At 37.4% G+C, this 14,903-nt stretch overlaps 1 protein-coding gene across 2 annotated transcripts in view; it reads right to left on the reverse strand.

Moving 5' to 3' along the window:
* ATXN7L1 (ataxin 7 like 1) overlaps positions 1 to 14,903 on the reverse strand; it is a 121,116-nt gene that overhangs the window by 21,415 nt on the left and 84,798 nt on the right. For both annotated transcript variants that reach the window (XM_075145116.1, XM_075145124.1), the window contains exons 4-5: positions 13,935 to 14,157; positions 4,048 to 4,331 (exon numbers count right to left, since the gene is read on the reverse strand). In XM_075145116.1, coding sequence (XP_075001217.1) covers positions 4,048 to 4,331; positions 13,935 to 14,157 — 507 coding nt within the window. The remainder of the gene's footprint in view (positions 1 to 4,047; positions 4,332 to 13,934; positions 14,158 to 14,903) is intronic.

The raw sequence follows: 14,903 nt of genomic DNA on the forward strand, positions 1-14,903 counted from the left end.
TTTGTTTGATAGTGGAATATAAACTATTTACCAAAGCCTATTTTAACTATATAGTGGTGTTACATTCACATATAATAAACATCCTGTACTCAAATACAACATTTAATCTGAGGATCTAAAAATTCTTTATAAACAAACAAATCGGAGCTAAAATGAAGACAGCAATTCACAGCTATGTTACAATGTTATGACAGCATCACAGCAAGTAGAACAGCTGGAAGAAAAAATATGAGGCCAAGTAGCCTACATTAGACTATTACTGTCGTCCAGATATCACAATTACTAGCAGTTTTATGTATTCTGCTATATGGACTTAAAAATGATAAAGCAAACATCAAATGGTTATGTCACCGACCTATTAGCAGAGACATACCACAAAGTGAGCTTGGAAAAAACACCCAGCACTGTTTTTTTTTGGTGAAATCTACAAAAGGACTGAAATCTGTCACAAGTAGTTGTAGTGTCTGTGGCTTTTACAGCACAACAGAAACAGAGAAGCAGCTGTGTATGACTAAATATAATAAACATTTTTTTCTACTTAATGGATGAAAACGCATGTTCATAAACTAAAGCAGTTAATTACTCCTGTTTTTTCAGTATATGATATTCCTATAACAGTTTCCTGAATCACCTGCCTAAAAATCTTCAACGCAAATTAAAAACAAACTAAATAGACTATATGGACTTATAAATATGCCTTCAAATGAAAAATCCTGAGAGTAATCATAAGGCTGTGGAATGTGTTCTGAAAGTCACCAGGTGAGGACTGTTTTGGACCAACAGGGAAACATACTTCAAAAATCGAAAGTGCTCCCTTTGGGAGCATCCAGATTGCTACTTGTCAATAAAAGTGTCCTGACCAAGAAAGACTTGCAAGACTGATTATAAAAGCCAGTTTTTAGGAAACCATTTAGAGGTAAAATCAACAGAATGAATTATAGTCAGAAAAAGTAGAAACCTCTGCCATCTACCAAACAACAAAATAACATGCTTTCCCTGAGAAACAGAAAATACTAAACAAATAGGAAACCACTTCTGGCTGAAGAGTGCGTGGCTGTTCCAGAGAAACCATGGACATCTAATTGCCAGCTACAGACGTGCCTGATTTGGGCAATACAGTAAATGAAGATTATCATCTTCTTACCAATAACAAAATGCAGCTTCTGACTACCTCTGTATTAGGAAATGTGTAGCATGAGAACCCCTAGACTCCTGTGCACTGGCACAGCTTGAGAAAGCTGTTTCTCCAGAATGGATTCCACTTCTTCATGTTCAGTGGACAGAGTGAAAAGCATTCGTTATAGCCTCACTGAAAGAACAGGAAGGGTCAAAACTGCATCCTCTCAAACTCCTGTTTGCAACACAACAAATATTTTTGGTGTAAGCTGGGCATCTGCTGCCTTTAACTTCACCCCAAAAAGAACAAGAACTAAGGAAGATTTAGGCAAAAGTTTTTTTTTGTAATTTGCTACTAGGGAACACTGATCCACTTATGGTGGGCAGCTACAGACTGTCTTCTGGGGTTCCACGAGCTGTTTCCTCTCTCTCACCAACAACAGCACTCCTGAAAAGAGGGCAGGTTCATTCATCACCCAAACAACTACCAGCTCTCAGCAAAGAAAAAAAAACAAACTTCAGCCAGAGTCAGGGAAATGGTATGAGAGAGAGTGGAGGTTGCTAAAAAGGAAAGAAAACAGATGTAAACCAGTCAGACCTATTAAGGAGCTTCAAAAATTAACAGCTGTACCACAGCTGTTCCACAGCAGCGGACTGAGGGAAACCTAAATCCCCTAGCCACCGTCTCATTTTTTTAATGTGAAATGAATTAAATTTATGGGATATCTAAAATAATCATCTCACTGACTTTCCAACATCTTTTTCTCAGCCTTTGCACAGTTCTGTATAATAATGGAGAGAAGTCCATCATAGTGACACACAATCTACAGGCAATTCATCTACAGTGCCCTCAGGACTTCACCTATTCGCATCACTGCTAAATTATTGTATTGCTGCATAAATACGTGAGGCATCAGAAGCAAGACTGAACGGATTCTAAATCTGATAATGAGAAAGAACTTTAAAAAAAAGGTATCAATTCTGTGGATTTATCAGCCAGTAGAAGTAAACTAATGCCAAACAGACCTCCAACAGTCCTGTGCAGATTTCCAGCCTATTCGGAAATCTCCACCAGTGAAACGTTCCCCAGAAGACACTGCGAGTGACAGCTTAGAGACAGAATAATGGTGGAGTCCCCTCCACAGAAAAAGTAAGCAAGTTGAAAGAAGGCCCTATAGAAATTATTCTCCTTTATGAACCCACTTCAGCAAGCACTCGTACAAAAAAGGTACACGTATCACTACAGCCCTGGGGTGATACGTGGTGACATGAGGAAAACAAGTATCTCAAAAAGTAGGAGTTTCAATTCCCCAAGCAGGAATTCAGAACTGATTAGCTAAATTAAACATCTAAACCATTAAAGGAAATAATAGGTTAAAAGAAACCAGTATTTTAAATTAACTGCAAAATATATAGTTTTTATTAGAATGACAAATTGGATCTTAGCAAGTGAAATGTAAGGTTTAAAAGCCTAATCTGCTACTTTCTCTTAGTAGTTTTTCATTTTGTGGAACGCTATCATGAACAATGGTTCTGTTTTCTTATATGCCACCTTTAACTAGTTAAGAAAGCAACCAGTGTACTGAATCCTTCAAGGCAATGGCATTGTTCCATACCACACACAGCCCTAGCAAACACCTCGCACTGGTCTGGAATGAAGCCAAGGTAGCAGTACCATAGGCTAACTGCCAAATTTGAGAAAATGAAAAAAATAAACCTGATATTCAGTCAAAAAATAGAGCACACTCATTAACTGGAAATAAAAGCATTTATCTTGTACAACTTATACTTGGTTCGTAACTAGCGCACATTTAGAAATCATGTGAACTAACTTTCTGCCAAACTGACGATCTAACGTGGATCATGCTGCCATTAGCAAAATTAGCCTTTCAGTACACACAAGAAGCTCCTGCCTAAACCACGAAGTACTGCCAGCTGATGAACAGACCCTGCACAGCTTCTGAAGCCGTAAACTTGAGTCAGTTACTTTTGCTTTAAAAAAAAAAAACAACCCAAAACAAAAACCTCTCAAAACACTTCGTTTCCTTTCATTCAGAACAAAAATATGTTTTCAGCTTTAGGGGGCAAATCCTCTACTTGCTGCCCAACAGCTGGCATGGGTCACCTCTGGGGAACTCCATGGAAAATAATTCTTCCTCCCAATGGATGGCAACCTTTCTAATGGAGCCTCAGCCCTCCCCCAACGGGGCGTGCTGTGCTTCGGTGGCAGATCTGCATGAGGACCTACACCCTCAATACTGCCCTGCCTAAGGCCATCCGGGGCATTTCCACATTTAATGTTGCTCCTTCAACCCCACCGTCCTGACTTCCTGAGAAAGATCGAGATCCCTACGCTACAAACACATCTTCACTCATGTGTGAATCACAGGCGGAGAGGGGTGGAGGGGAATTATGACTTTGAAGACTTCCCCAGCATTTCCCATATCTTCTTAGAATTTTCTAGTATTTAAAATCAAGAAAGAAGATTCATTAAAAAATCATGACTTGGTAGATAATCCAATGTCTTAAACCTCAACTGTTCAACTTGATCATGACTATACTAAAGCCACCCAACCAAGGCACATTTTCTTTTGCTGTAAACAGACCCAAATTGCATAATGGCTTGAGGAAGCCTTCTGCCTTTCTCTTTTAATTTACTTCCTTAAAAATTTATATTTGGCCTGTTGACCTGTTGAGAAACGCATTAAACACACTAATTTCAAGCTAAACAGAATGTGTACTTTGAAAATATTTTACATATGCCAAGAGTGTGAAAGCTTTCTTTTTCATATATGCAAACTGGCATCTTACAGCAAAAAAGTAAAACCAAAACCAGGCTACAGCATTTTATTAGTACATTATTTCTGAGCTATAGAAATATTTATGAAGAAAGACAGACTACCTCAAAAGATGAACTACAACATCACTTACCCGAAAGTCTTTTGTAAGGCTTGTTACTGCTTTTAGTGCCATTTTGGTGTTTCTTGTCTATTGATGGAGCTATAATTCCTTTGCCGTTCAGAATCTTTTCTGGTGACGGTGGCACTGACTTGGATGTCAAACCGGATTTAACCAAAGTTGGAGCAGGTATGGTGGATGAAGAGGCTGAGGAGGAGGTGACGGTGGTAGTGGTTGCAGAATTCATTTTAACATTGGCACCATCTGCCTTCACTAGGTTAGGAATTTTCTCTAGACTGACTACTGGAACAGGAACGCTGCAAAACCAAAGAAAAGTCTTCAAGTTGTATTTTCTGTACCAAAGACTTACAGTTACTTAATCCCCTTCCACAGATATAGAAATTTCAATGCAAGTGACACAGTATCTTCAGACCAGTCTAAAATGAAATACTTAGTACCATTATTGACTATTTTTGTTCAATCAAAAGTTCACAAAACCAGACATTTGTAAAGCCTGGCAACACAGAGAATTATGACAATGAACCTTTGTATTTTGTTTTAAGATCCAATCCCCTAACATTCATAAACAATGGGTCTTTGGTACTAAGCAATACATATCCCCTATGGTCTCATGCCTTTAACACAAGCACATATCAGATATGTGTATGCTTACTAAACTCACCATGATAACAAAGTAGTTTGCTAACAATATTAATATTTTTAAATAAACAGAAAAGTAACTCATTTGCTCAGATGTGTCTGAATGACATACAAGTTCTGGAAGCAAGGAGAAAGAGATTTTAAACATAGAAATCTTAACAGCAGTCCCTTTAAAAGTATTAAAATCCTTGATGAATTGAGCATTACTAAAATGTATTTTTTATAAAATCTTATGAACTTAAAAATAAAAATTCCCAATGTCATTATTAACTTAGTTGTCCCTTTTCAGAATAAAGTTTGCAATAACTAACTTCTCCTAACTTAACTACCACCACAGCATATTTGCAACACTAACAAATATTACCGTCTCAATTTGGCAGCAAAAAAGATTGAGACAAGTGATTTTCAACTCCAACATTATTTTAACATTTCTGTCTCCTATCTGCATGAGGAAACACCCAACAACGATAGCTGCTTTTTACCTACCCAACAACTCCGAAATTGGATGTCTTGTGACCACCGATTAATATATAATATATAAACTATATATCCCTCCTTACTGAAACAAACCCAGGGAAAAAATATTCATTTAAAAACTAAATTCTCAGAGCTTTAAGCCCAAGTTTCATTGGAGGCTGCAAATGAAAACATCTCACTCATTCAGTTCTTCCCATACACTGCCTGAAGAGTTGCTTTTGCCAAATAGCTGACTATCTGCCAATTTTCAGACTATCATTCCAAACTGAGCAAACAAAAGAAACACAAGTTTTCTTAAATACAAATGCAATGGTGATGGTTAAAAGATAGAACAAATTCCTCATCTAGAAGCATGAGAGTCTCCTTAACAATATTCCTATCTTTTCCTTTCTGAATTATACAGAATTGAACTAACCTCCGTAATTTTAATAAAGCATAAAGGTGACAGTTAAGGAGGCTGTCCCACACCGAGAAATGTCTTAAAACCCAGGGATTCTTTAATCTATTATTATCTTAAAGGTTTAAGTTGATGTACACGCTTAGAAGTAAAATGAAACATATTTATAGAGAGTGCAAAATTACTCCTTAGCAAACTGTACTCAAAGAACAATCTGCTTCTTGCACATCACTGCAGTAATTTTGCATGGCAGTGCAGAGCTTCTACAAGTGCATTACTCATGTGACGTTTGTTAAATACAGAACTGCTGTTCTATCAGTATATAATCTGAAGTACGCTGGCATGTTGCAGTTCAGGTAAGCAGAGTTTCTTGCCAGAGACAACACTGTTGTCAGTGTCCCAAGTATACATCACTGTACGGTTTGGGGCTTCCCCCCATTCACAAGTCTCACTTAATTTTCAGTCCTACAGAAGGAATGGTTAGTAGGTGTGAAGTTTCTAAAAGCAGAAAAAGATGACTTTGAGATGGCATTCTCCATGGGACATCCTTCGGAAATGTCGGAAGCAGGGTCCAAAATAATGCAAGTCTTGACCTTCCTGGGCTACTACAAACCTCTGTTTCTCCATAGCTGATAAGCAGAAAGTGCAGTGTGTGTGGCTGGAGTGAACTCTCTCATACTGGAAAGTTGTTAATCTTTGTTCTAAGGGGATTTTAACACAGAAAATGTATGATCCTTGACATAAGTAATACTTATATAAAACTAAAAAGAAGATTTAAACACCAAGACATATTCTGGAGCCGGAATTAAATTATATGAAACTTCCATATCCTATGGTACCATAAATACAGCAGTCAGCTAGTCAGAACACAGATCCGCCTGCAGTAAATGTAGAGCGCTGGCCAGTAACTAAGTGAAAAAATTTAACTTACTCACAAAACCAGAATTGCATTAAGTATTTCAATGACAATGCAAACATGGAGCTATGAAAGAGAGGATTTGATCCTCTACTTTTTTAAACTGCCTGAATTTATTAAGTTAAATGACAGATACAAATTATAACATCTCAGGGTAGGAATTAATTTTTTTTGCTTTTAAACAGATGGCAATTACATTTTCTGAAAATAGGAGAACTTTTTTACTCTAGATCAAGTAGTTTTACTATATAAAAACTACGTAAAAACGTATGAACAAATCTTCATGCCCAGTTTCTAAGATCTATCTTAATTCAAAGTACTGATACACAGTGAAGGGGTCAAGTGTATTATCTGGTCTAGTAGTAAAATACGGTTAACGTGAAAAATGTTTCTCTGTTTTGCTCAGAACCTCAAATCCTAAGGCACACACACATGGATCACTGTGATAACGAACAAAGCCCAGGGGAGGGAACATTTTCGCTTAGTTTTGTTACAGATCAAAAAGTCAACCTTCATTATTCATTTCATTGCAATGTAGAAGAAAAAAGAAAAATACTCCAGTATTTGAAGACACACGATCTATAAGACTCCTGGCAGTCTAAATTATTCGAGATTTTAGAAGCTACAGATGATAATTTATCTTTTTTTTTTTTTAAAATATAAGTGGGTACTGCATTCAACATTAAGAAACTCTAGTTTCATCTTAGCATAACACACAAAGACGAATCGATAACCAAACTGCAAATTGGAAGCTGCACAGGACCATGGTCAATTACTAAGGGCTAAAAAGGTAAATAAATCATAAATGCTTATATTTATATTTGATGCTCAAAGAGAGTTCTTTTCCCAAACTGAGTTTTTTGAGTGAAAATTGATGATTTCTTTGAAAAGTTTGTTAGAAAAAATAAAAAATAAGGTCCTTAATCTTATTCACTATATTTTTAAAAGAATTTTTGAATGAAGAACCTGTTTAGATTTATTAAAGACAACCGCTGAAAGGGACAATTAGAAAAACAACATGCAACAAACAAAAACCGAGGAAAGGCACACGACAATCAGTAAAAATGAGAAAAATGGAAGTACAGACAATTGCCAAAGATCAGTAAGAAAAATCTGTAAGGACAAGTTTACTTTTTTTTACAAAATAAATTCTAATAATAATAGCAGTATCTACCTAAAGGACAATAAAATAGTCATCAGCGATGCAAAAATGACAGAAATGTTCAGCATTTCTTCTATACTAAGAAGGAAGCATGACAATGCTCTCCAATCAGATAAAAACGGTTTTTGATTCCTCAGTAAGTGTAAAGCGCCAGCTGAAAAATCATGATTTCTTTTTTTTTTTTACATAAGCAAATCTGGGTAATGTGGCCATGAGTTCCAAAAGAGTTGGAGAAACATTGGGTCTCAGCATATTAATTTCTAATTGAATCTTGGAATATTTGGCAACTTAGAGAAGCTCGCTAAGTGCTGCTGTTGCATCCACGCTGAAAACCCAAACCAGAGTGTATTGGAAGAAATAATGGAAAAACTAATAAAAATAAACTGATAAACAAGTAGTTCACATGGTTTTGCTGAAAATCAGATCTTGGCAAAGAAATCTGGTTTCACTTTTTGATGAGGTTACCAGTTAAGCTGACAAAGATAACTGTGAAAATGTTCTGACTTTTGAAAGGCATTATAAAACACAAATAAGAACAGTTTAAAAGCAAATGTTAAACAACAAAAAATTATAAACTAGCTTTCCAGAGATTTATGATTCAATAAGGGTGCTTGCTAGGGAGACTTTTTAGCCATCATTATCAAGTCTGACATGACTGAAAACTTCACTGGTCTTTAGAAATGATTATAAGATCACTGGTGATAACATTTGCTAATGGAATCAGATTGAGGGAAACTAAATAATGAAGATACAAAGGCAGTTATAAAAAGCAGCATGGAGTGTTTGGTAAAGTTTATTAATTCAAAAAGATATTTTAATACAAGCAAATGTAAAGTTACACATGAAATAACAAGCTATTCAGTCTGCAGTGAAATACAGGGAAACAACATACTGGAAAATAGTGACAAAAATATTTAGTGGTCACAATGGATAAGCACTATGAGCTTTTATTGTATCGTTATGCTTATATTAAAGAAGGGATATGGCAAATAAGATCAAGGAGCAAATTTAGTTTTCACGTGTCCCTGGTTATATTGGAACATGGCTTCCAGTGTTGCTGACCAGTGGTTCAATACCAATGTTGATGAATTAGAAGGGAATCAGAAAAAGGCTATAAAAATATCTGAGGGCTACACAAAGTGCTTGATCATGACAGGCTTCAAAAGCTCATTCTCTTTTTCAGATAAGATAACTGATTTCCTTCTGTTTTCTCATGCTCTTGGTCAGGCAGTTGGACTAGATGATCATTGTAGGTCCCTTCCAACTGAAATATAATATTCTATTCTGTTCTATTCTAACTACTCCTTTAGCAGAACCTGCGATAAACTTCCCAAACAAGAGTGAATTTCCCTCCTAAGCATCTTGTGGCAATTTTTTTTAGTTCCAAGCCATTGCTTGTCACTGTCATTCCCAAACAAGAAAAATAATTGTAGTATGTCAGAACACTCCTCATACCCGGAGCTCCTTATTACCTCTGTTTTCCTTTCTTCAGGCTTTTAAAAATTATTTTTCTTCGCTGTTCTGTAATTTTGCTGGTTTTTTTTTTTCGTCATTCATAACTATATTCATTGTCAAATCTCAGCCACTCATTCAACTCTTTTCAAATTTGTGAGAAAAGACATTCACAAACATTTAAAATTGTTCTGTTCTACATTGCTGGGATCACTTCTACAACGTAACAAAGTATTTGTGATTTAGTGCTTAGAATATGTGGTCCAAGATAAGTCTGCTGAATTTTGTTTCCAATTCCATGCTACATTAGGAATATCCTTAAATCTTGACTTGCTTCACTTTCTCAACCTCAGTATGAGTAATTTCCTAACACAAAGAAATAAAGACTAAGAGATGATTAAAAAAATCCTTTGAAAAGTGACATTATAAATTTTAAATGATTACCCATAGGTATACCTTTGTGATCCTATTTCTGTTTACAGAAAGACTGTCGGTTTTCTACATGCTGATGAAGACCACATAATTTCCATCTCATTTTCTTCATTTTCAGAACTTCTGGCAGGCAATGGCTAATCCTTGTAGAGGGAGGTCAAGAAGACCTGCTTCAGCTGGTATCTCAGGGTTACTTTAACACTTTACCCCAATTTTACACTGCCTCAGAATCATGGATGGATGGAAATGAACATCCTGTAGCATCACACCATCAAAATCCTCCAGGGCAGCGCTCAGAAGCTGCGCTGGGGCGCAGCAAGCGAAGCGGCATCCTTTGGGCAGGTCAGCAGTGAGGGAGAGATTCCTGGCCGCAGGAATGCCTTTTATAAAGGGTAAGTATCTGGGGAATTGTTATTAATTATGATTGCTTGTTCATTATTATTTTTATTACTACCAATCATCTTACTCTTTGCCTTTTTCTATTTTCTACCCTTTTGCTATACCTCTTACCACCTCGACTGCAAGCTTCAGAAAACAATGGTTTACATTTACCTTGTACACAGCACAGTGGTGCTCCAGCACTGCTCCAGTCTCTGAGCACTGTTGTATTAATAGCAACGATGTTAGAGAGATACAGGGAAAAAAAATCAGAGCTGACAGATATTTCTGGATGATGTATTCACAATAATCCTTCATATTTCAACTACAAGAAGGGAAGTATTAAAACAGCGGCTACAAAAATGAATCTCTTTCATCTGATCGTTCTGATCATGCTTTTTAAAGCATTAGCCGAGAAGCAACCTGAACTTCTGCAGCGCATCTGTGAACAACACAGGATGTGAAGAAGAGAAAGAGCTACTCAGTCAATGTTTAAGATGATGATTCAACCAAAACTATAATGAATTAAACAATGGAAGTTGCATCTACATGCAGGCAGGCATGACAACAGACAGATCTACTGGGCCATGCTGTTGCAGAGGCCATTGCTGAAATACTACTACTAATTCTAACAGCTAAAATTTAAAAGAGATGCTGTATGAAAGAATCAGGAAAGCGCAACAAAGGTTATCCGAGGTCTGGAAAGCAATCATTACAAGTGATACAATTCCCGAATTAAGCTAATTTGATAACTGTCTGGAAGAACCTATGTCAAGTAAATATTTGTGGTACGAGACTACAACCTATCAGACAAAAGCACTGAATAACTGGAAGCTTCTGAGGATAATAAACCACAACATATTTGGATACATGATGAATCCTATTTGCATTTTTGAGACAAATTTATTTGTGTCAATTGAGTATTTCTTTCTAAAAGATAAGTGGGTGAAATTCTATGGCTTGTACAGACAGCTGAATGGAAGATTTATTCTTTTTTAAGATAAGACTATATGTTATGAACAACAACTCCTTTAAGAAAATCAGACCTGCTGAGTATTTTCTAAAATTCTAAATAAAAATTATAATCCACTAATGAAATAGGAACAAACACTTTCTTCTCTAACAGCTGTCAACTCTCTATTACCTGCAATGATTATCAGACTGATTTTATTCTTTAACAAGTCATGTAATCTAAGGCACTTAACACTGAATTTTGAAAGACAATTTCATTGATCTCCACTTCAGACTGTTTGTGATTTGTTATGTGATGATTACAATATCTTTAACTACTATGTGCCTCATTTTTCCCCACTGGTAAACAAACCCAGCAGAGCTGCAAAAATTGGGTAATTCACAGGTACAACTACTGACATATTCATTGCCAAAGTATTAACAGAGCAGTACAACAGTTTTAAACGGCTAAATCTACCTTGTTAATCACCAGTAAATGTTTGGGATGTTCCCAATAAAGGGAAAAGGGATTGGTGGAAATGCTCAGTTATTTTGTTCCCTTCCAGCTTTTACTGAGTGACAGAATGCCATCTGTTGCCAGAACAGAAGATATTGTTTATAAATTCAGTTAGTATGCTGAAATGTGTAAGTTGCTGTCTGCAACACTAGGACGAGAAACAGGTTTATAGTCAATAGTGTTAATACTCTGAAGTCCTTTCTGATTTTCCTTTAATTAGACTTAAAAAAAAACCCTCTCTTGTATAAAATTCCTCTCCAACATTTAGAAGAAAAGGTCACTATTAGTCAAGAATATTTTTTAAAATAGTAAATGAGGCACGCACACCTTAACTAGATAGCCTCTATCTCATCTGTGTGTATGTGTGTGTGTCATCTAAACATCCAGATTTTCTATTTTCAGATAGATTTCAGATTTTTAATATTTTCAGAATTATATACCATAATTGTCCAGAATGCTCATCATGCTTATAGAGATGGTGGGTTCAGATTTATAGGAAGATTAGATTTTGATCAAGCTTGTTCCAGTGCAAGGTAAATTCTACAGCTAGACAGAAGCTGCTCTCTTTGAAATCATACTAACTAGTGCACGTTTCAGGCAGAAAACATGAGCATTACTTTAACATAATCTGAGTTTATGCTTTGTCTCATGGGTGAATGGTTTGCATAGATTATTTACTGCTTTAAGGCAGTTGTGTCCAGAAACCCTACCTAAAATCATGACCTTCTTATGCTAGGAATTACACATAAAAGGGAAGGATCTTTACACGGTAAGTAGATAAAACTTAAGAAAAAGGATGTCCTACTATCTCAGGTTTACAGACACAGAACTGAGGCCAAGGAGACTGAGTTGTAACAGTAGTCTGTGCAGAACCAGGAACTGAACCCAGATCTCTTGAGTCACCAACCTAGTGACCTAATCAGAAAGCACCTTTTCTGTAGGTAACTAAAGACAAAACAGTTTCTTACGGGATAAAATAGTGACCCAGTTCTGCTCTCATTTACATTTTTGCAACTTGGCTGCTATCATCATAGTCACAGGAGGATGGGCCCGGCAGTCTCAAAGCCTATATGTGTATATATATCACAGTACATGATGTAAGACTCCCCCAAAATAGTGATTTTTGCAGCCAGAATTTTCTTCTGTCTTCTTATAAGGCATCAAACATTATCAGAATACAGAATGAGCTCCAACAGCAGCTACTGTTGAAGATAAATGACTATAACCACTAAGTTTTCATGAACATCAGTTAAGCCAATATTAAGAATTCTGCAAAAATTATCCTACTGTTTAAAAGTATCAGTTTTAAGGGCTGATACTGTAATGGAAGATGGATACTGGGTCAGTATCTCACTTGCTATATGCATCTTAGAAAAGCAGACATTTGATGAAACATCAGAGAAGTAACCCAGTCCTTTTTTCTCTTCCTATACATATTTTTTTTTAATTTAAAAACATCCTAGTTTCCTCCCTTAGGAAATGTAGAGGCTTAAATTGTAAACTTCAATAAGATGAGAATATGGATTTTTTTTTTTATGATTGTGAAATATACATAGAATCATAGAATCATTTATGTTGGAAAAGACCTCTAAGATCATCGCGTCCAACCGTTAACCTAACACTGCCAAGTCCACCACTAAACCATGTCCCCAAGTGCCACATCTACATGTCTTTTAAATACTTCCAGGGATGGTGACTCCACCACTTCCCTGGGCAGCCTATTCTAATGCTTGACAACCCTTTCAGTGAAGACATTTTTCCAAATAACCAATCTAAACCTCCCCCAGTGCAACTTGAGGCCATTTCTTCTTGTTCTGTTGCTTGCTACTTGGGAGAAGAGACCAACACCCACCTCGCTACAACCTCCTTTCAGGCAGTTGTAGAGCGCGATGAGGTCTCCCCTCAGCCTCCTCTTCTCCAGGCTAAACAGTCCCAGTTCCCTCAGCTGCTCCTCAGAAGACTTGTGCTCCAGACCCTTCACCAGCTTCGTTGCCCTTCTCTGGACACGCTCCAGCACCTCAACATCCTTCTTGTGGTGAGGGGCCCAAAACTGAACACAGGATTCGAGGTGCGGCCTCACCAGTGCCGAGTACAGGGGCACAATCACTTCCCTAGTCCTGCTGGCCAAACTATTTCTGATACCAGCCAGGATGCTAGTGGCCTTCTTGGCTACCTGGGCATTCTGTCAGCTCATATTCAGCCGGCTGTCGACCAGCACCCCCAGGTCCTTTTCCTCCGGGCAGCTTTCCAGCCACTCTTCCCCAAGCCTGTAGCGTTGCATGGGGTTGTTGTGACCCAAGTGCAGAACCTGGCACTTGGCCTTGTTGAACCTCATACAGTTGGCCTCAGCCCATCGATCCAGCCTGTCCAGGTCCCTCTGCAGAGCCTTCCTATGCTCAAGCAGATCAACACTCCCGCCCAACTTGGTGTCATCTGCAAACTTACTAAGGGTGCACTCATTCCCCTCGTCCAGATCAGTGATAAAGATATTAAACAGAACTGGGAGATACTAGAACATAGAGATACTTACTGTTTTTTTAACACCAACATCTGCGGTAACAATTATTTTGGTACTTACCATGGTTTATCCCGTGATACTTTTGAAGGAAAGACTGTGTGCTGTTTGCTACTGGAGGTAAGTAGATTGTCTTTGGGCGTTTTGAATGGCTTTGAGTTGCTGCTGACAGGGTTATGGCCGCTGATACAGGATTTCGGTTTCATCTGTACTAGGGATGTCCTGGAATTGCAGGCTGGAGAAGCTGGAGAAGGGGAAGGTTTACACATTGAACCGTGTCTTCGTTCTGTAATGGAAAAATAATAAGCTTTACAGCATTTCATAGGCTAAAAGAAAAAAAAGAAGTCAGGGAAGAGGAAATTGTTTTTCTCCATGCTAGTTACAATGATTTCATCACTCCAAAGAACACCAGTTCATTACTGTTGTGAATGTAATCAAGCCAAATGATAATTAAACAAAATCAACTCCGTGAAGTGCTCTGAAAAATGTAAAAAATTGTAAAATAAATGCTAATAATCTCCCAGAAAATTTCACCAAGAAATCTCAAACCATTTTTTAAGCAATAAGCAAGCACCAGCGTCTGTGTGAGGTACACTAAGTCTCCCAGCTGTTTCACGTAAAGAAGAAAGAGGAGAGTATGTAACAACAGCTCAGATGACTCAGTGAAATATTCTGTAACAGACATGAGATTGCTTCTATAATTGTTTATGAAGAATTCATATGACCCGGTTATTGGGCAGTTTACTTTATGACTATCTTGTTTCAAGTTTAATGGGAAGCTATAAGGAAAACAACCGGAAGACTGAGAAGTAGCAAAAGGTCTACTGCTCCCAGCCCTTCCAGAGAGGCAGGCTCTGCCTGGTTCGGAGGTAAAAGCCATCAAGGTAAAAGCTCATTTTTTTTCCACACAAAGCAAATGGCAAGTGCAAAAAAGCAGGAAGTTTATATATCAGTTACAAACATTGCATCTAGAGGTCAGGCCCTTGTGTAAGCACTGTTCACGCTCACACGAGAGACCTCTTAAGTACTGCA

This window comes from Calonectris borealis, chromosome 1, assembly GCF_964195595.1.
Source record: "Calonectris borealis chromosome 1, bCalBor7.hap1.2, whole genome shotgun sequence".
NCBI lineage: Eukaryota > Metazoa > Chordata > Aves > Procellariiformes > Procellariidae > Calonectris > Calonectris borealis.